Raw genomic sequence first — 21438 nt, 5'->3', positions numbered from 1 at the left:
TCTCCCTTTCTCTTTCCCTCTCACAGACTTCATACATCAGTCCACAGGATCATGGTTCCCTGCCTGGAACTAGTGTCTCTGACTGCTTCTGTTTAAGGACCTCTCGAGACCACTCACTAGTGTGGGTGCGTTTACAGGGGGAGTTTCAAGTAAATAAAGGAAGGATGTTAGGCAGCATGTGAAAGTAAATATAGTGCTGCGCTAGGCACTGAGGAAGACATAAGTGCTATTGTTACAGGACACACCCTGTGAGTCAGTACAGCAGACAAAGTGAAATCACATGAATCCAGCTCTATGAAATACAGGGAATTCTGTGAAATTGTGAAACCCTCTTGGAGTGACAACAGTGTGGTGTGCGTTGAAACCCAGACAATTTAATTATTTTCAAATACAGACACACCTAGCAATTGTGGAATGCAACAGGCTGTTGGGGACAAAGTTCAAAAATAATTACAAGTTAATACATTCATGTAAAGTACACAGATGTGTAGAATAATCCATCTATTTTACATCTATACAAAGTTATACACCGAATGTACAAAACATTAAGAACACCTGCTCTTTCCATGACAGACTGACCAGGTGAATCCAGGTGAAAGCTATGATCCCTTACTGATGTGACTTGTCAAATCCACTTCTAATCAGTGTAGGATGAAGGGGAGGAGACAGGTTAAAGAAGGATTTTTAAGCCCTGAGACATGGATTGTGTACATGTGCCATTTAGAGGGTGAGTGGGCAGAACAAGACATTTCAGTGTCAAGAGCTGCACTGCTTCTGGGTTTTTCACGCTCAACAGTTTCCCGTGTGTATCAGAATGGTCCACCACCCAAAGGACATTGAGCCAACTTGACATCTGTGGGAAGCATTGGAGTCAACATTGGCCAGCATCCCTGGGGAACTCTTTGGACACCTTGTAGTGTCCATGACCCGACGAATTGAGGCTGTTCTCAGGGGTGAAATTCAATATTAGGAAGGTGTTCTTAATGTTTTGTACACTAAGTGTATACACTATTGATAAAGAAATATAAAACATCTTTAAGCAGATGTTTAACATTGAAAACAGTCCAAGTGAAGTTGTCTCTTTCAGTCCATATTATACCACAGGAATAGAAACCAAGACAGTTATTCAAACATGCAGTTGTTGTTGCACAGAATATCGGAAGTATTTTGGCCAATGTAGATCCAAAGTTGATGCTGTAGAATAGCTGTGACATTTATAACATTTCAAAGTAGGGTGACTAATACAATGGATCAAATACATCACATATAGTGTTTCAGTTAAAACACACTTCTGTCAGAAGAGATAAGAAAATACAGGATGAAACATGTCTGTGTCTAAATAAACTGCCGGAAGCCAATTTTGTGTTTCGAAATAAATGGTCACGGTCATGGGAAACTGATTCAATAACAGAGCAGCGAAAATCCCCTAGGTGACGTTCAAGGATTTGTTTCTGCATTGATTTGTTCAGATCACATTTCAACCCGTTGTGTAACAGCTCTTTGAAACAGAACAGGCGATGTTGGCTTCCAGGTCTTAGGCCATGTAAACATGACTGAGGAAGATAGCAGGAGAATTTGTCCACAATAATATCTGATTGAAATGATAACTAGACATCCAGGAGGGTGGTGGGAGGAGCTATAGGAGGACAGGCTCATTGTAATGGCTGGAATGGAATAAATGGAACATGGTCAAACATGTGCTTTCCATATGTTTGATGTGTTTGATAACATTCCATATTTTCAACGCCAGACATTACAATGAGGCTGTCCTCCTATAGCTCCTCCCACCAGCATCCTATGCTAGACATACATAACTACATACTCTACATAAGATGTTTACCTTTTGGTCTGACATAAGAGTGGTCCTTGCACAGTAATGTGTATCTTTTTTTAGTTCCAGATCCTAAAATCTCCTTAACAATTGGAAGAGGAAAAGCTAAATGGTTTGAAGATAACAAGCTAGTAAATCGCTTGAAATACATGATTTATGCATAGCAAGCATGACATGATAGTGTATCAACAGTGGATTGAAATAAATACCTCAGGCCTTTGGAATAAAAGCAAAACACACATTTAATTTCAATTTAAACAAAACGGTTCAAATAGTAATTATCATGTTTGGCGGCAATAACAAACGTGTTCTTTGCATATAGTGATATAAGGCACAGTTTTAGCACTAATGTTAGATGATGTCCATACTGAAGGCAATAATCCCAACACAATCACGACACAATGCCTTTAACGTCACAGGTCAGCACCTCGTCATGTTTCTGTTCCTGTCCGAGCTGCCTGTGAAACTGGCCCTGCTTTTGAGCCCTCCAACAATGGATATTCTGGCCCAGGGTGATACTCTTGATGCTTGGCAAGTGACTTAGCATGTTATTTGGCAATGACGTTACTCCAGAGTTGGACAGATTGAGCTCCTGTAGAGACACAAGTCCACTGAACACAGCTGGGCTCAGTGCCTTTAGCTTGGCGTTGTTGGACAGGTCCAAGACCTGAAGGTTCTGAAGGCCTCTGAAACTGTTAGGCTGGATGTCAAAGAGCTCAGGAAGCGCACTGAGGGATAGGTGAACCAGGTCCTTGAGGTCCTCAAAGGCCCCCTCCTCAATGTGGGAGATACTGTTCCCATCCAGGCTTAGGTCCCTCAACGGGATGCCTTTGAGCTTAGGCACGGCCCTCAGCTGATTGGCTGCTAGAGTCAGGCTCTGGACATGTAGCAAGGGCCTCTTAGAGGAACTCCTGGAGACCACCGTCAGCTGGTTGTGGGACAGATCCACGTTGATTGGCTCTCCATGACCTTTAGTGATGAACATGTCGAGGTCAAACTCCCGGAAGTGGTTGTGGCTGAGGTCAACCTCAGCCAGAGGGAGGCCAGAGAAGCAGCCCTCATCCAGGCCCTCCAGGGAGTTGTGGCTGAGGTCCAGAGACTCCAGGTAGCGCAGCCTGGACAGGGCCTTGGGGCTGACCATGGATATGCGATTGTTGCTGAGGTCCAGGCTGACCAAGGTGGTATAGCCAGGTCCAGAGAGCATAGTGTCGGTCAGCAGGGACATGGAGTTGGAGGACAAGTCAAGGTGGGCAGTGTCCAGGGGGATGGGAATGGGACTGGTGCCCACTCCCCTGCAATCCACCCTGGTCAGGCTGAAGCTGTCGAACAAGCCAAAGCTCTCCACCTCACAGTGGCAGCTTGGGTGGCAGTTCTTCACAGCTCTACCCTGGCAGTGAACAGCCAGGAGCATCCACAGACTAACACACAGGGGGAACGCCATTGTGCGCTGTAGGGGACACAAATACAAAACAAAGATATTACTTCTAATGTATATTTGGGCTAAAAACAAATGATACATTGTAGTGACTAGCAGTTCTCTGAGAAAAGGTCAACGGAGAGATACATGGACTACGTGACTAGTAGTCTAATGTCTTCCATTCTTTCAAATGAAAAGGAACAACTAATTGGATATTATTCTCAGTGACTCAAAATAAACAAATACAGTATATGGGTCATTAACAGCACTCTGCATCATCCAGTGAACAGAGCAACATCCTGATAAACTAGAGGAGATTGGGGCTCCGTAGACACTACAGGGAGTAGAAAATCTGTGAGTCACAATGATATGCACTCCATTACAGGGGCACATTAAGGATATAAATACATACAGCTAGCGTTAAACACATCATGCATAAATATAATCTCTACATACATATTAAATACTAAATAAATATGACAAATGTGGTAATGGCCATAAGCGACTCATTTCTTTTTTATTTAGTAGACACACGTTAGCAGTATTCCTTCCCTCAAGCCGCTTCTATGAACAACGTAACAAAGATTACTCTCGGAACAGACAGTAAATGTAGTGTTAGAAAACTCAAATTTAGAGATTTTCCCTTTCAAAATGCCACCTGTTACCGGAAACACTTCAAGCTTTCCTTGCAACACACACCAACAGCCCTAATTTCTCTTTTCTTTGGGCTCCCAATGGATTGGACCTCATTTTCTTGATCAAAGAGCTCATTCCCACTTCTTTTTCTTAGTTTACAACACAAACGATTCATGGTTGTGAGGATGCAAAAGGAGACATCATCGCTCAAGGTCCTTATAATATCTGTGTCTCATCTCTAAAGGTGCTTACACTGGGAAGAAGGAAATGTCATCAGTCTCCTCCAAGCAGACAGTGCTGTATTAAGATGTCTGAGACACCAGTAGCTACTCAATTAGAAAGTTCACATTTACATCATAAGTACTGTGTGTCAAATGGCACGCAGTATCAAAAATAACAATGGAATGTCAGACAAAACAGTTAACCTTGAAAACATTTAAATAAGTTTAATAACCAAGCAATAACTAAAACAGAACATGCACTTCATACCTCTATGTTCTGTTGTCGCTAGTTTCCTGTTCACTCCACAGCGCTAGACATCTGACTGAGAAGAAGGCTGGTGGTTCACAGGACTTTTGTTCCCTAACCCACGTCCTTTGTGGAGGTAAATGATCGCTTTTAAACCTATTAGTGCACTTGGCAGCAACACTGGCATAGAGTACCCACACGCAACAAATGGAAATTGGGCAAAGGTTAAAGGGGCAATCAGCAGTTTTACTGAGAAATTAATGATATGTAACCATTGAGTATTTAAAAGAACATAACTTGGAAATGCCTCATGATCTTAGTTCAACTGTTGTACCGCCTCAGAACCCAAAATATAAGCTTGTTTTAATCCAATGTTTGTAAACAAAGTAAATGTAAACAAACACTGCATTGCCTAAAAACATGGGGAAAACTATCATTTTGATATCATGGATGGTCTGTCCTAACATCTATAGCTTAGTCTTTGAAATTTGAGAGAGGTAAACATTTTCTAGCCCCATCGCAACCGCTTTTTACCATAACAGTGGTGGGGAGAATGCTTTGATATTGTTTAAACGGCTCATTGCTGCTTTAACAATTGTAGTTGTATAACAACTGAATAAGTGTTCATTGGTCAGGAGGTGTATACCCAAGCATGACCCAGCAGAAAAGCCATTGAAGGATTGATCATTAATTTGTGCAGTGGGCCAAAGTTAGGTACTGTATAGTCTGTGGAAGGTTATCACATCAACCTTTCGTGCAGACAAATTACCCACTAGTGGCCTCATGGGTGGAAAGTTATTACTTAGCCAAGATAATGCATCCACCTGACAGGTGTGGTATATCAAGAATCTGATTAAACAGCACGATCATTACATAAGTGCACCTTGTGCGGGGCCTCTAAAATGTGCAGTTTTGTCATACAACAATACCACAGATGTCTCAAATTGAGGGAGTGTGCAATAGGCATGCTGACCGCAGGAATTTCCACCAGAACTGTTGACAGATAATTGAATGTTAATTTCTCTACCATAAGCATACTCCAATGTGGTTTTAGATCATTTGGCAATACGTCCAACCAGCCTCACAACATTTCCCAGTTATTCCATGGCCTGCATGTTTGGGATGCTCTGGAGCGTCGTGTACGACATCGTGTTCCAGTTCATGTCAATTTCCAATACAGTCATTGAAGAGGAGTGGGACAACATTCCACAGGCCACAATCAACAGCATGATCAACTCTATGTGAAGGAGTTGTGTCGTGCTGCATGAGGCAAATGGTGGTCACACCAGATACTGACTGGTTTTCTGATCCATGCTCCTACCCTTTTTTAATAAGGTATCTGTGACCAACAGATGATATCTGTATTCCCATTCATGTGAAATACATAGATTAGGGCCTAAAGAACATATTTCAATTAACTGTTTTTTTTTATATGAACTGTAACTAAGTCAAATCTTTGAAAATGTTGCATTTATATTTTTGTTCAGTATATTTAGTGTAATATTGGGATGCAAACTCAAAATTGAATACAGTACATACTATATTTGACATGGTACAGGTGTCTTCTTTTTTAAAAGGCTATAACCATGTGTGAGAGGTGTATACTTTTGTTTCAAATTAGATGTTTAAGACTACCAAGAAACACTGTGTGACCCTGATTTAGCCCACAGCAGTAAAATGTTTTAAGAGTTATCTGGTATGTTAATCCTAGATGGCCTGCAAAGGCTACAGAAGGTTATGTAACAGGGGATGTTGGATAATCAAAAATGAAATCTGTAATAGTTTAGAATCAACATGAAGAATGATGTGGTAAACTGCCCAGAAACTCTGATATACTCAACTGGAGCTGTTCATGTTGTGTGGCGGTTGAGTCAGTTTATTCTTTTAATCTAAAAAATAAAAAAGATCATGCAAATTTGTACAGAATTTCAGTAATGTAGCAAAATATCATCCCGCAAAGATCCAACTTGGATTTCCATATATAAACCAAAATATTAACGCAACATTCAATAATTTAAACAATTTTACTAAGTTACAGTTCTTATAAGGAAATCAGTCAATTGAAATAAATGAATTAGGCCCTAATCTATGGATTTCAGATGACTGGGCAGGGGAGCAGCCAATCAGAATGAGTTTTTCCCCACAAAAGGGCTTTATTACAGACAGAAATACTCCTGTTTCATCAGCTGTCTGGGTGGATGGTCTCAGACCATCCCGCAGATGAAGAAGCCAGATGTGGAAGTCCTGGGCTGGCGTGGTTACACGTGGTCTGCGGTTGTGAGGCAGGTTGGACGTACTGCCAAATTCTCTAAAATGACGTTGGGGGCGGCTTATGGTAAGGAAATTAACATTCAAATCTCTGTCAACAGCTCTGGTGGAAATTCCTGCAGTCAGCATGCCAATTGCACAATCCCTCAAAACCTGAGACATCTGTGGCATTGTGTTGTGACAAAACAGCACATTTTAGAGTTGCCTTTTGTTGTCCCCAGCACAATGTGCATCTGTGTAATGATCATGCTGTTTAATTGAGTCTTTATTTAACTAGGCAAGTCAGTTAAGAACAAATTATTCTTTACAATGACGGTCTACCGGGGAACAGTGGGTTAACTGCCTTGTTCAGTGGAACAGTGGGTTAACTGCCTTGTTCAGGGGTACAGTGGGTTAACTGCCTTGTTCAGGGGTACAGTGGGTTAACTGCCTTGTTCAGGGGTACAGTGGGTTAACTGCCTTGTTCAGGGGAACAGTGGGTTAACTGCCTTGTTCAGGGGAACAGTGGGTTAACTGCCTTGTTCAGGGGAACAGTGGGTTAACTGCCTTGTTCAGGGGAACAGTGGGTTAACTGCCTTGTTCAGGGGCAGAACAACATACTTTTATCTTGTCAGTTTGGGGATTTGATCCAGCAACCTTTCAGTTACTGGCCCAACACTAAGCAGCTTGTTGATATGTCACACCTGTCAGGTGGATGGATTGTCTTGGCAAAGGGGAAATACTCACAAACAGGGATGTAAAGAAATGTGTGCACAACATCTGAGAGAAATAAATGTTTTGTGCATATGGAACACTTCTTGGATATTTTGTTTCAGCTCATGAAACATGAGACCAACAATTGACATGTTGCACTTACATTTATGTTCAGTATAAATAGCTCAGCTTCCCCGTCTTGAGTTGAGCCACTCTGTCCTCAGTGTGTGAAAGAGAGAGAATGTGTTTTCTTTGGATTTGTTGACTCAAAGCCGGAGTCCCCCTACCATACAAGATAGGGCAGAAGATATCAAATGACAGTGAGTATTTCCCCATTAAACAAGATCAAGAGATGTATTGTGCTTCTGCCTGCCACAAATCCGAGACAAGGTACGTATCTTTCATAAGGTTTTGTTTTCACAATACTAGAATACTAACTTTTACTACTAATTTGTTTCCATTTTAATAAAAACAATTACTTCAACAGGGAATCATCCTCCCATCCCGCGTTTACAAGCCTGCATACTCCCCAGACACGGACTACACCCTGCCGCTATGACATGGCTTGTCCATATACGTATATATTCTTAATGTCATTCCTTACTTAGATGTGTGTGTATTGGGTATATGTTGTGAAATTGTTAGATATTACTGCACTGTCGGAGCTAGAAGCACAAGCATTTCGCTACACCCGCAATAACATCTGCTAAAATGTGTATGTGACCAATAAAATGTTATTTGACTTAATTAGAACACAGATGAGGGGGCAGTCTAAAGCCATGCAGTGGGAATCTGTGGCTAAAACTAAGTGCTCCTTTAGTTCACAAGTCTAGTCTACTACATTGGTGCTAGCTAGTGTATTTTCCCTCTCTCTTCATTGTCCAAGTATGTTGTCCATGAATACATCTGCTGCTCTTTTACTGGGGATATTGAACTTCTCCACACCAGGTGTTCCTCTCATCCTTTCACCAATAAATTACAGCAAACAGTAAATGGCTGTTAGCCCAGACTTACAATCAGCACACTATAATTACTTGACAACTACGGCTGTCCGCACCTCAACTCTCCTCAGGGGAAATTGTAGGCCACAAACACATCTCACTTTTAGGATCTTGTCTTTCAACATGCTTATATCCTCAAAAGACACCATATACATTTCATCTGACTTCCGGTATTCTTTACCACTCAGCATGTGAGGTAATGCTGAGCTATGTGGGAACTGGGAATGATGTTTTATTGCATTAACGGCTATTTTCCAGTGTCATTTGATGTCCTGGCATCTGAGGATGGTTTGAGCCTCATTAGAATAGGTCCAAGTAGGCCTTTGCAATGTTGCTCATACCTGATCTCTGCAGCTCAGACAGCAGGTCTATCACAGTTCAGAAGCATTATCCATGTGATGGAGAGTACACTCCCAGGAAAAAGGGTTCCAAATAGGTTATTTGGATGTCCTCATAGGAGAACCCTTTTTGGTTCAGATAGCACCTTTATTTCCCTAGGAGTGCATTTTACCAGTTAAATCCCAAAGTCAAAGCCTACAAACAATTTAATTAGGAGAGATTGTGTGGGCACGCTAATCCATTTAAGCCAAATTAATGCATGACATTAAGAGCCAGGTTTAATGTGAGCTTGAAGTAACAGTATAGGCTAGTCTCATCAGGACAACAGGACAAGTCCTCAGTTTCCATAATTAATAGGATTTAACTATTGCACTGGCTATATTTCAGTGTTGTCACTGTAGAGTTAAAGTTTACAAAGCATTTCAAGACTTAAAGTGATCTTCTCAAGATGAGTTCCATACCATCTGTTGTGAAGATCCAGCTAAATGACTCAATCCCAAATAAATGGAAACGATGGGAACAAATTTGATAATCTCAGACACTCATTTCATAATTTTCGATGGGCCTATTTTTTCCATTAATTTGGTATTGAGGAATACACAGTAGGGTGCATGGGTGGCATTGGGTGAGTCCCCTGTGGATGGTGGTCTCTGAGCCCTCTAGCTATGCAACAATGGGACGCCGGAATATCGCGTCCTGGCGTCATTGGACTGTGATTTAGTTTAAAACATATTATATAGATATGGCATACGATTACCCTCAATATTAAACCTATTTTGAGTCATGAAAACTTAGATTTAGAGTGAATTCTTCAAAAAGTAATAATCGTTAAGCCATGGCAATGTCTTGCTTGATTCTTTAAATAAAGTCTGACTCAAAGCCCTGTGCATGCATTTCCACATAGGCTGCCTAAAAAAAACGGTATTTAAGCGCAATATGAACTGGCCTCGGTGAGTAAAACAAGACTAGCAAATTGACTTCGTTTGCCGCTGAAGATCACATTTTCTGTAGCCGTGGCAAACCTCGCCTTACCTTGCAGCCTGCCGACTTTTCTGAGACCGTCAAACTCATCCGTGTGGTACCTGAGAAATGAATCATATCTCATATGTACCAGACTACTCCCAAGTCCCGCCACCCTCTTCTGTCAATTATCACTCGACTTGTCACATTTCCATGAAGCACATCACTCAACCAAGTTTGGCCTGTGAATAAGTATTCTTCATGGTTAAGTACATGATTACAAGTGTAATTAACTAATAGGCTATTATGTGCAAATTGTACCTATCAGGGGAACGCTGTTTTTCTGAGAAATCAGAAATATGATCTGACCTCCGTCGTTCCAAGGCTTGAAAACCTTGAAATCAAAATAAAAGTTTAAAATACCGTTGATAACAAGGACTATTCTAACTTACTCACACATTTCTGACATACCTTTACCATCAAATAGGAATTTAGACCGTGAGCTCTCCTGGACAATCCAGTTTACTTCACCACGCCAAGGAATCTTGCAAGAGACTCAACCTCCGCTCCCATTTTTGTAAATCCCATATCATTGTGCGGTTCAGGCAAATTAGAGATTTCTTGCGGTTTTATATTAACTGTCAGTGCTGCAACTATCTATCCTGAGTTGAGGTCGAGACGAAACTCCCCAGACTTCTTCGTAGAGCACTGAAGTCTAGTTAGGTTTCCGCCAGCATCACTTTGAAGTCGGACACGAAAGAGGCGCACTCTAGCGGCGAGACTGTTGCTTTGGCGACCGACATGAAATGATTCTATTGTTACTTACAGATACTCTATGAATAATGTTATGCAATATAGAGCCCCACAGTGGAGGTGTCATAGTACTCATAATACCTAGGGGTCAAAAAGGGGAATTGTTCCAAATGTTTTTCCACCATTAATGTTTCCAAAAGGGGATTTTAGAAACGCTTACAATAACGGCTGGGTTTCGTGTATGCTTACCCCGGTGTGACGTTGAGATAACCATGCAAATCTCTCCCAGGCAAGATGAATTTTTTCAATATTTTTGGCTCCATTTACTCTCAGATTCGAAAAGTAGATGACATGCAAAACAACAAATCCTTGCAAGCTCCTGCACATCATCTCTCGCTGACACATTTTCTAACAGGTATTACTTAAATTAAAAACTTTCACAAGACAGTTCACATAATTGTCAATTTAAAGAAATGTAGCCAATTTATTTATTACTCCATTTAGCTAACATTAGAGAGTTAATCTAGAGATGATCATCTATGGCTCGAATCGACAGTCTCGTCCAGATCATCTTGTCAAATGTAGTTCTCTATAATAGCCACATTAGCAGCTAATTAGTGTGTGTGTGTGTGTATATTGAGAAATGTCACCTTGTCCTAGAGAGAGATTTACACGGTTATCAAAACATCATGCAGGGTAAGCCTACACGAAACACAGCCCTTATTTGAAGTGCTTTAAATCACCTAGTAAAAAATTGTGGGAAAACGATTGGAACCATTTCCCCGATTGACCGCTAGGTTTTATGGGTATTATGACTCATACTGTGGTACTCTATAAGATGCCTGTTTTTACTCGGACAATGATGGGGTTCTTCTTTAGAAAATATAGCCCCTTTGGCTAAAATAAATTGAGAATATTTTTTGGTACTTACGCACCTTACGGAAAATGTGGCTGGTGATGAAAATAGAAAATAGGAAACCTCAAATAGATAATAGATACTGTAAGCTATCTAAATTCTAGAAACCCTCTATTAATAAGGGAATGCTCAACAGAATTTCACAATGTTATGTAGCCTTTAGCCTAAATCACAAGATAGCATTTTATTACTTAGATTTCCTAAAAGCTAAATGTTTAGTTTGGGCAATGGCAAACATCCCCAATAATGCAGACTAATGGATTCCATGCTTTTAGTTTTTTATATTTACTGCAGCCTCAATGTGGTGATGAAGGCCATCCATATCAATTCCCACCTCTTTAAGGAATACCTAGGATAGGATAAGTAATCCCTCTCACCCCCCCCCTTAAGATTTAGATGCACTATTGTAAAGTGACTGTTCCACTGGATGTCATAAGGTGAATGCACCAATTTGTAAGTCGCTCTGGATAAGAGCGTCTGCTAAATGACTTAAATGTAATGTAAATGTACAAATGGTTGATGTAGACATAAACAACAGGGGCTCTGCTCTGGGTGGTAACAAAGCTTTAAGATGAAGCGAGAGGGATGGGAAGGCCAAGTGGGAGAAATTATGATCAACATCTGCTGCAGCATAATACTGGGCTCCCCGCTGTCCACCTGTGGGTTCTGGGCTACATTCATTGTTTTCACAGTATGATGACAGAGAGTGGGCCCCAACACACACACACACACACACACACACACACACACACACACACACACACACACACACACACAGGTATGAAAAACATTGAAGTTGAGAGAGAAAACAATATGTTTATTCAACTGTGGGCTTACCTTTTTTTCGCAGAAGTGGTCTTGTCAGCAGAATTTGGGAACCTGGCCACATCTATCCTCTAACTGTACTTGTTCAGGTCAGTAAAAATAAACAGCTGAAGGTGAGATTAGAAGGTTGCCACAAACGGTTTGCTGACTGTGTCCTCAGAAAACATTGGCAGTAACACAGTCCCAAAACAATATCCCTCCCTATCTGTCACTTTCTATTTGGCAGTGAATAGTGAAGTGGCTGGAAGAGTTAGAATAGTTCCATAGAGAACTGTGTGATTTTGGAATCCTGTTCATTTATTAGGTGATGTTCAGTGAATGAGCCCCTTGTGTAGCTAATTATGCTATCTGTGGTGAAAGTTTCGCTATCAGAATCTGTAGGGATGGGGATTGCATGATTGTTAGACAGATGATGAAAAAAGTTTCTCCAGCTAAGGTATGGGGCTGGAGAAATGTAACCACACTGTATATAACCACCCTAACTATGGACTGATGGTCCATGAGATTGATAGGGTTTGAAACATACAGTATTTTGAAGCAGGAATTTGGCTCCATCTAGTGAATGTTAGAGTGAAAATGACTGCTCATTGGCTCAAATGGGGGTCCCACGAAGCTCGGCTTTATTAGTGTTAATAAGGGACCCACAAATGTTATATTAGTATTTTCCATGAAATACAGACCATGCATGTAGTTCCAACTTTTCTTTTTAATTAACAAAGGCTGCATTTGTAGAGTTCCATAAAGAAAGATGCCCTTTAACTCACATCAAGTAACACATCAACATTTGTCATTGAAAAATAGGTGTGGAAATTCAGTTTCATTGTCATGGTTGGTGCAGGGGAGGGGGGCTTAACCATCACAAGGGTTGGTAACTTTGTATGCATTCAGCTAGTCTGAGGTGCAAATGACTGGGAGGGTGAATACATTCACTCTACGGGATATAACATGTGCTCAGTACCAATGGTTCGTCTCTGAAACAGTCCATCGTTAGTACTCCATTCTTCATAAACTACTGCTAGTGAGGGAGTGTGGCCTAAATCTACAGCACTATAAATAGATGCATGGATTTGGTAAGTTCAGACAGTTTCTGACTATTGTTTTAATGTACTTCTCCCTCCACTCAGTGTGCAGAAAAGGCTTTTTGTGGTGCGGAGTGCTCACGAGCAAAGGGAGAGGGCACAAGAGCAAAAACTAAATAAACCGCAGAAACTTGGATATGTCTAAAAAAGGAACAGTACATCATAGACAGAGCAAGTGGCCAACAGTTGCAAGTTTACACATTTACACACTATTCACACTTGTACAATAGGAAATCAAAGGAGTCTGCCCACTTTTCAATTAGGCTTATGAGGCAGCTCTTCTTCTGTAATGGACTTTCTGATCACTGGCCTTTTGTATACCTGACGTGTGCAGACTCACTAACATTACTGCATTGCAAGCACAGCGGCTGCGTGGGGAGAGAGCGGAGAAGACTTGAATGGATGCTAGGCAGTGCCTTTCTTTACTTCCAACACAGTAGATTTGATCTCTCCACACAGAATCCCCATCCGGTATAGTATATGAACAGTCCTAGTAGAAAGAAGAGGTTGTGTGGAGATGTTTGGAGCAGCTGCCTTGTGATTGGCACATTCCTCTGTGCCAGGGACCTCTAGTGGGGATAGATTGACTTGAACCCGTGGCAGGCGTGGTTAAAAGTACATACAAATGTTTGTGCTCTTTGATCGAGAGGCAGGGCATCCAATGGCGTCGTCTTGCTCACTGACCCCCTAACTCTCTCACTGTGCTCTCTCACACACATTCACTCAGGAAAACAAAATCCCATGCACAACATACAAATATTTACACTTTTGAAACATCAATTCACTTGGAAATTAGTTACAGTTATTCATGTATGAACATAAAAAAGCTTGTTTCTGTATTATTTAGCGAAAACTACTCAAGTAATTTGACTGTTTTCTCTTGATTCACCCAGGAGAGGGGCGTTCCCCCTTGGTTAACTGATCAGGAACCCTTCCTCCCCAAATGCCTAGGGGCATGTGCTGGTCAACACTAAAAGTTCCATGGGCAAAGAAAACATACATTTTAGTCCGATTCTCTGTCAACCACAGGCTTTTTCTTGCCATACTATTCTAAAAGCCCACCAGTGGTGTGGGATGTGTAGAGACTGGACGTTTCTTACGACCCCTCACCCCATTTCCACGGCAACATTTAACAGTCAGAGTGTGCGAGCAGGTTGCGCAGCAATGAGAGGGAGAGCTGTGGCAGGGCAAGTGGTGTTGTGGGTTGAAGAGGGTGAGAGAACCCCCCCCCACCCCCATCCCTTTAACCAACCTGAGCTACAACTAACAGCCTTCACATTTCTCTTTCCTAACCTGTCAGGACAAAGTGTCCCCCCCACTTTTCACAATAAAGTGCTTCAGCTAACAAATGAAAAAAAAAAAAAAAGAAATCTAATTACAAATCTACATGGTTGTTTGCTCTTCAGGCTTCCTTCCCTGTGTATAAAACTGTGTGTTCTTGTTTGTACATGTATTGTAAAGTGTGTGTTTTGGCATTTGAGTGTGTGTATTTGTTACAGGATTGGCTAGACTGACTGCCCTTAAATTGACTAATCTCATATACGCCTTTAAATGGACTAATCTCATATACTCCTTCTTTCTACTTCAATACTAAAGACAATGTCAGACAGGCATCACAACAGCCTCCTATTCCAAAACAATAAATAATCCCAACAGCAATACTAATACAGAGTAAAAACCTTTACATTATAATAACCTCTGTGATTTGCATTAAAAAATATGTATTTTTCATGGGTGTATAAGTCTCTGGGCCCATGATAGATTGTCCTTATATCCATCTCTTTCTTCTAGTACAAAATGTAAAAATCCTGCAAGTCGGATACAAAAAGCTGGGTAGAGTTTGTGTGTCCCCGTCCCACTGTATTCGGTTGACAGACAGCACGCAAGAAGATGCCTGCGTCTTGTTCATGTCCTGTGAATGTCTCAGTTCCAGGATCATTTGATCATCTTTGGTAGTGAATGTGTGCATCATCTCTCACGCACTTCATCGTTCAGTCTGCGATGCCAAAGGAGGTGTTACACGATCTGCCGTGTTGTTTCCTTAAACTCAGAAAAAGATCCAAACGGAAAGGTGCTTGGACTGCTACGTGAGGGAACATTGGGGTTCCGTGCTTGTCCTCACTGTTCTATTGTCAGGGTAGAGAGTGGTCCCTCTGGGCAGAGAGGTCACAACTGACCCTGATATGTGTGTGTGGTCTGCTACTCGTACAGTGTGACGGTGCAGTAGCAGAGGGCAGAGATTCTCCGGTCCACACTGGCCTTGTCTGTTGAGGAGACACAAACGCACAGTCAGATCACAGTGACTGTAGCTGCTGTTCTATGTCAAAATGACCTGGCTACCATGCCACACACAGAGAAGCACAGTGCACTCTAAACCTCATCTGATTGAAGCCTCATCTGAAATAAGCTCAGAGCTGTACCAAGTGGTTCAAGTAAGCCTGTGAGTGCTGATTAAAGATAAGAGGTCAAAGGGATTTTTCACAAGAGACTCTAGTTAACACACTTGACTGTCCATATTCATATCCACTACACCAGAGTCTCTGCTACAATGTGATGAGCTTGTCTGGTCTCTGACAGAGCCTGTTGGGGGAGCCTGGTTGTCAGATGGATTTGTGCTTTGGCCATACATGACATAACAATGGCGTAGCAGAAACAGACTGGTCTTCAGTCTACAGTTCAGGACGGCACGTGGATACTTACACTTGGCCACATTTTGGATGTCTGCAGGGTCCTGGAGGATCTTGGACAGGCCATCTAGCAGCATGGCAGCCTTGTTGTAACGGTAGGCTATGTCCTCCGTCTGCTGAAACATCTCATCCAGAGCTGCAGACTGCACCGTTTCCACAGCGTGGTTATAGATGAGTTTCTCTGCGGTCACGCTGTTGATCTCGTCTACAAAGCGCTGCTTGTCTGAGAAGAAGTGGTTCAGCTTGTCTGTGAGCCGCCGACACAGGGAGATGCAGCTCTTGTAACGCTCGTTCAGACTCTTCACCACTGAAGAAGGGGGTGAGGGAGGGGGAGAGAAAGTTAGTTATGCTCAAATAAAAATGAATTATATCTAAGTATTATACATGTATATTTTAAGTGTTTTAAGTTCGTATGCAGTTTATAAATACTATAGTGTAATGCCACTGTACCGGTCTGGGGACATTTTTCTTACCCTGCTTGACGGCACTGGAAGGGTTGAGCTTGGCTGATTTGATCTGGGCCTTGGCCAGGTGGAGGGAGGAGGCTAGGAGCTGGGCAGCCTTCATGTACAGCACCAGCTGCTCCACCTGCCTGTAGAGGGTAGCACAGCACACATTACTAACCTATACGGCTTCCATGGCTTTTCTTTCTTAAAAACGTCATAATTGTCTTTTACAACAATCATTTAAATTGTGATGAAACTGATGTTTTTGTGCCTCACTATGATGAAATGCTACAGGTCTGGGTCCAAACTAAAACCAGAATACTTTCAGTTAAACTGTGAACCCCATCCCCCCATTTTTAGTCTCTCCCTTACCCCCACTCCTTGCTGAGCTGGCTGATCTGGTCCACTACCACACTCTCCTGAGAAGGGTAGAGGGAGGCAGCCGATACGCCCAGGTCTGCCCCTCCTGCTCGCACCGCTGCGATCTCCAGAACACAGTCGGTGAAGGACAGCATCATCCGTAGGTGCATCAGAGTGTCTGTGTGCTCTCGCTGTAGGTCACAAGCACATGATACAGGTCAGATATCCGTAGGTGCATCAGAGTGTCTGTGTGCTCTCGCTGTAGTCATAAACACATGATACAGGTCAGATATCCGTAGGTGCATCAGAGTGTCTGTGTGCTCTCGCTGTAGTCACAAACACATGATACAGGTCAGATATCCGTAGGAGCATCAGAGTGTCTGTGTGCTCTCGCTGTAGTCACAAACACATGATACAGGTCAGATATCCGTAGGTGCATCAGTGTCTGTGTGCTCTCGCTGTAGTCACAAACACATGATACAGGTCAGATATCCGTAGGAGCATCAGAGTGTCTGTGTGCTCTCGCTGTAGTCACAAACACATGATACAGGTCAGATATCCGTAGGTGCATCAGAGTGTCTGTGTGCTCTCGCTGTAGTCACAAACACATGATACAGGTCAGATATCCGTAGGAGCATCAGAGTGTCTGTGTGCTCTCGCTGTAGTCACAAACACATGATACAGGTCAGATATCCGTAGGAGCATCAGAGTGTCTGTGTGCTCTCGCTGTAGTCACAAACACATGATATAGGTCAGATATCCGTAGGTGCATCAGAGTGTCTGTGTGCTCTCGCTGTAGTCACAAACACATGATACAGGTCAGATATCCGTAGGTGCATCAGAGTGTCTGTGTGCTCTCGCTGTAGTCACAAACACATGATATAGGTCAGATATCCGTAGGTGCATCAGAGTGTCTGTGTGCTCTCGCTGTAGTCACAAACACATGATACAGGTCAGATATCCGTAGGAGCATCAGAGTGTCTGTGTGCTCTCGCTGTAGTCACAAACACATGATACAGGTCAGATATCCGTAGGTGCATCAGTGTCTGTGTGCTCTCGCTGTAGTCACAAACACATGATACAGGTCAGATATCCGTAGGAGCATCAGAGTGTCTGTGTGCTCTCGCTGTAGTCACAAACACATGATACAGGTCAGATATCCGTAGGTGCATCAGAGTGTCTGTGTGCTCTCGCTGTAGTCACAAACACATGATACAGGTCAGATATCCGTAGGTGCATCAGTGTCTGTGTGCTCTCGCTGTAGTCACAAACACATGATACAGGTCAGATATCCGTAGGAGCATCAGAGTGTCTGTGTGCTCTCGCTGTAGTCACAAACACATGATACAGGTCAGATATCCGTAGGAGCATCAGAGTGTCTGTGTGCTCTCGCTGTAGTCACAAACACATGATACAGGTCAGATATCCGTAGGTGCATCAGAGTGTCTGTGTGCTCTCGTTGTAGTCACAAGCACATGATACAGGTCAGATATCCGTAGGTGCATCAGAGTGTCTGTGTGCTCTCGCTGTAGTCACAAACACATGATACAGGTCAGATATCCGTAGGTGCATCAGTGTCTGTGTGCTCTCGCTGTAGGTCACAAACACATGATACAGGTCAGATATCCGTAGGTGCATCAGTGTCTGTGTGCTCTCGCTGTAGTCACAAACACATGATACAGGTCAGATATCCGTAGGTGCATCAGAGTGTCTGTGTGCTCTCGCTGTAGGTCACAAACACATGATACAGGTCAGATATCCGTAGGTGCATCAGAGTGTCTGTGTGCTCTCGCTGTAGTCACAAGCACATGATACAGGTCAGATATCCGTAGGTGCATCAGTGTCTGTGTGCTCTCGCTGTAGGTCACAAACACATGATACAGGTCAGATATCCGTAGGTGCATCAGAGTGTCTGTGTGCTCTCGCTGTAGTCACAAACACATGATACAGGTCAGATATCCGTAGGAGCATCAGAGTGTCTGTGTGCTCTCGCTGTAGTCACAAACACATGATACAGGTCAGATATCCGTAGGTGCATCAGAGTGTCTGTGTGCTCTCGCTGTAGTCACAAACACATGATACAGGTCAGATATCCGTAGGTGCATCAGTGTCTGTGTGCTCTCGCTGTAGGTCACAAACACATGATACAGGTCAGATATCCGTAGGTGCATCAGTGTCTGTGTGCTCTCGCTGTAGTCACAAACACATGATACAGGTCAGATATCCGTAGGTGCATCAGTGTCTGTGTGCTCTCGCTGTAGTCACAAACACATGATACAGGTCAGATATTACAGAATGCCACACACACACACACACACACACACACACACACACACACACACACACACACACACACACACACACACACACACACACACACACACACACACACACACACACACACACACACACACAAAGGGCCCTCTCTCCCACCTCCATGAGTGTCTCCTCAGGCAGCTCTGGGGCCTCAAAGGTGATGAATCCGTCCAGGCTGGGGGGAGAGGTACCGTAGGGGATATAGCGTAGGCTGCTGGGACCTGCCTCTGCACCCCCTGGGGGAGAGGCCCCGATGGCCATGCCCGGAGGAGAGCCCACGTACACCCGCCCACTGGTGGAGCACAGGGAGCCTGCCGAACTGTTGGAGCCCACTGAGAGAGAGGGAGAGAGAGCGCAAGGATAACTTTGTTGTTGATGTGTGTCAATATGTAGGCCTATCACTTTGGCATAATTTGATTGCTCCTTTCATTGGCTGAATTTGAATAGAGAAATTCAGATTAACAAAATTACAACATTTTCCAGAACAAAGTTCAGTCCACTGAGACAGAGTATTATTGATAGTACACACTAAGATGAACAGCACAAGGAGAGGGAGAGAGACTGCCCACTAAATTGCAGTTATGTATCTCAGGGCATTGGAACCACCACCACGGAGTCACTTCACTCCAGGTAGGAAACATTGAGTGGAGTCGTAGTAATTAGCGTTAGTAGGTTAGCTTGGAGGGTGTAGCTTTGGGAAGTGGGGTTTAGCAAGCGGTTAGCCTATCAGTTAGCCGCTGATGCAGTGAGTGGTCTCACCTGAGGTGGTGCGCGGCCGGGTGCCCAAGTGGCTGCAGGTAGGGGGGGTGCTGCTGTTGGGGGGCGAGCCCACGGTGAAGAGAACGGTCCGGGGACTCGCCGCCCCGCCCCGAGGCTGAGCCAGCCCAAACGGTCCTGCTGGTGCTAGGGAGGGAGGGAGGGGCGGTCATTCACACTAAGCCAATCAAGCTCTCTGTTACACAGGAAGGTCCTGTCAGAGCAGCCAATCCAAGCAGTTCATGCAGGGCGAGAATCCATAAAGCAGAGAGACTGTTGCGTGTTTTGTATTTGTATTTGTGTTGTTCTTTGGGACAACGGGTAAGTATTATCTACTAAACCATTGATGTCCAGGTCAGTTTACCAGCTAGGTTTTCAGTCTCCAGCTCTTTTCTAATTAATGGTAAAAACATCCGTTCCATTATTTATACCTGGGAGGATGAAACTAAAGACAGTGTGAGTGTGTGTGTGTATTTACCTGTATCCATGGGCCGCTCTGTGTTGAGGCTGTCTGTGCTTCCCTGGTAGGGCTGTCCCCCTAGAGTGATTCTGACTGGCTGTTCAGACAGACGGCCAGTACTGACAGACCTGGGGAGAGAAACACATTGATAAGAGATATATTACCCGCACAGAGAGAATGAGACAGAGAAAAAGACAACAGTGCACCGTTTACCTGCCAAATGTGGTCCTGCTGGCCTCAGGGGCAGACTGGCGTCCACTGGGATAGGGGGTACAGTGGAGGGCACAGATGTCCCGTGCGTCCGCCAGGGTCTTAGTGGGTGTGGGACTGTCTGCCAGGGCCATCAGGTTACAGGATGCCTGCGTCTTAGGTATCTTAAATGGGGCTGAGATGGGCTGAACAGGGACATAGAGGTTAACAGTTACTGGTTGTGGTAAGTAAGACACACCGTAGCGAAACAGAATTAGTTTAATGATTAAAATATGCTAAAATGGTTATCAACTCAACCGACCTTGGTGGGGGAGCCAATTATTGTGGGCAGAGGTGACTTCGTCAGCCAATCAGAGGAGCGGGGGGAGGTGCCCAGGTTGCCAGGGCGACCCAGGTGGGGGGAGTGGCTGGGGGGGTAGTTGCAGGTGGAGGGCTGGATGGGGTCTGACAGCTGCTTGTGGAGTTTCTGTCTAGTGTGGTAGACCTCAGTCAGGGTGGGGACACTCTGCAGGCGACCACCCAGGAACTGGGACGGCGGCACTGGAGAACCTAAAAGAGACACACAGAGTCATTCATACAAGTCATTTTTTATCACTTAATGTAAAAGTTTAAGTTTCACATTAATAATTGGTTTAGTGGCGATCACTAGTTACATTAGTGTTAGTATTAGTTACATTAGTGTTAGTATAGTGTCAGTGGCGTTAGCACATACTGATCTAGAGAATATTTAACATTTTCCACTAGATGACTCTACAATCTTGAAATGTGTATTTTTCCACTGTAAACCAAGTCAAAAATAGCAGCAGTAAAGGGCCACTAGGTTCCTGGTTTTATGAGAGTCTTGTTCATTCACAGAATTGCTGCTGAGAAGTTCAAAAAGACCCCTGAAACTTCTGTTTTTTTCTTTAGTAGGTCATCAAGTTTTCTAAAAGGAGACTAAGTACTAACTGTATCTGCACTGGTTTGCTCAGGGTAAGTCCCACCTATGTCATGGAGGTTGCCATGGATATTGGCCTC

General features: G+C 43.4%; 2 protein-coding genes across 8 annotated transcripts in view; both read right to left on the bottom strand.

Annotated features, from left to right (window-relative positions):
• Positions 1-352: 352 nt before the first annotated feature.
• On the bottom strand, positions 353-10381 carry LOC123992642 (tsukushi-like). Of its 4 annotated transcripts, none has more exons than XM_046293963.1 (2): positions 10070-10381; positions 353-3278 (listed from the first exon to the last, which is right to left on the bottom strand). In XM_046293963.1, exons 1-2 carry the CDS (start codon positions 10091-10093, stop codon positions 2223-2225), a joined length of 1080 nt encoding a protein of 359 aa, XP_046149919.1. In that variant the 5' UTR covers positions 10094-10381; the 3' UTR covers positions 353-2222. The 4 variants fall into 4 exon arrangements, with proteins under 4 accessions (XP_046149919.1, XP_046149920.1, XP_046149918.1 ...); XM_046293964.1 differs by having other exon boundaries at positions 10085-10378; XM_046293962.1 differs by lacking the exon at positions 10070-10381 and adding an exon at positions 9686-9822.
• Positions 10382-12793: 2412 nt separating this feature from the next.
• The window catches only part of LOC123992640 (serine/threonine-protein kinase ULK2-like), a 49118-nt gene continuing 40473 nt past the window's right edge, over positions 12794-21438 (bottom strand). For 2 of the 4 annotated variants that reach the window (XM_046293958.1, XM_046293959.1), the window contains exons 18-26: positions 20723-20970; positions 20425-20606; positions 20230-20339; positions 19755-19898; positions 19113-19327; positions 16692-16870; positions 16347-16465; positions 15887-16180; positions 12794-15450 (exon numbers count right to left, since the gene is read on the bottom strand). In XM_046293958.1, the coding sequence (XP_046149914.1) occupies positions 15386-15450; positions 15887-16180; positions 16347-16465; positions 16692-16870; positions 19113-19327; positions 19755-19898; positions 20230-20339; positions 20425-20606; positions 20723-20970 (1556 nt within the window). In that variant the 3' untranslated portion in view covers positions 12794-15385. Of the gene's footprint in view, positions 15451-15886; positions 16181-16346; positions 16466-16691; positions 16871-17454; positions 18739-19112; positions 19328-19754; positions 19899-20229; positions 20340-20424; positions 20607-20722; positions 20971-21438 lie in introns of those variants that run through there. The other 2 variants (XM_046293960.1, XM_046293961.1) reach the window with 2 other exon arrangements.

Source organism: Oncorhynchus gorbuscha, linkage group LG13 (genome assembly GCF_021184085.1).
Source record: "Oncorhynchus gorbuscha isolate QuinsamMale2020 ecotype Even-year linkage group LG13, OgorEven_v1.0, whole genome shotgun sequence".
Taxonomy (NCBI): Eukaryota; Metazoa; Chordata; class Actinopteri; order Salmoniformes; family Salmonidae; genus Oncorhynchus; species Oncorhynchus gorbuscha.
The sequence above is the reverse complement of the archived record's forward strand: the minus strand, read 5'-3'. Positions and strand labels throughout refer to the sequence as shown.

What these genes read in the sequence shown, in the direction of transcription:
- LOC123992642 (XM_046293962.1), bottom strand. Translation starts at nt 9,751, where the DNA reads ATGATTCATTTCTCAGGTACCACACGGATGAGTTTGACGGTCTCAGAA. An exon ending in AAAAGTCGGCAGGCTGCAAG is followed by an intron (nt 3,279 to 9,685) that starts GTAAGGCGAGGT and finishes TGTCCCCTACAG; the next exon opens with CGCACAATGGCGTTCCCCCT.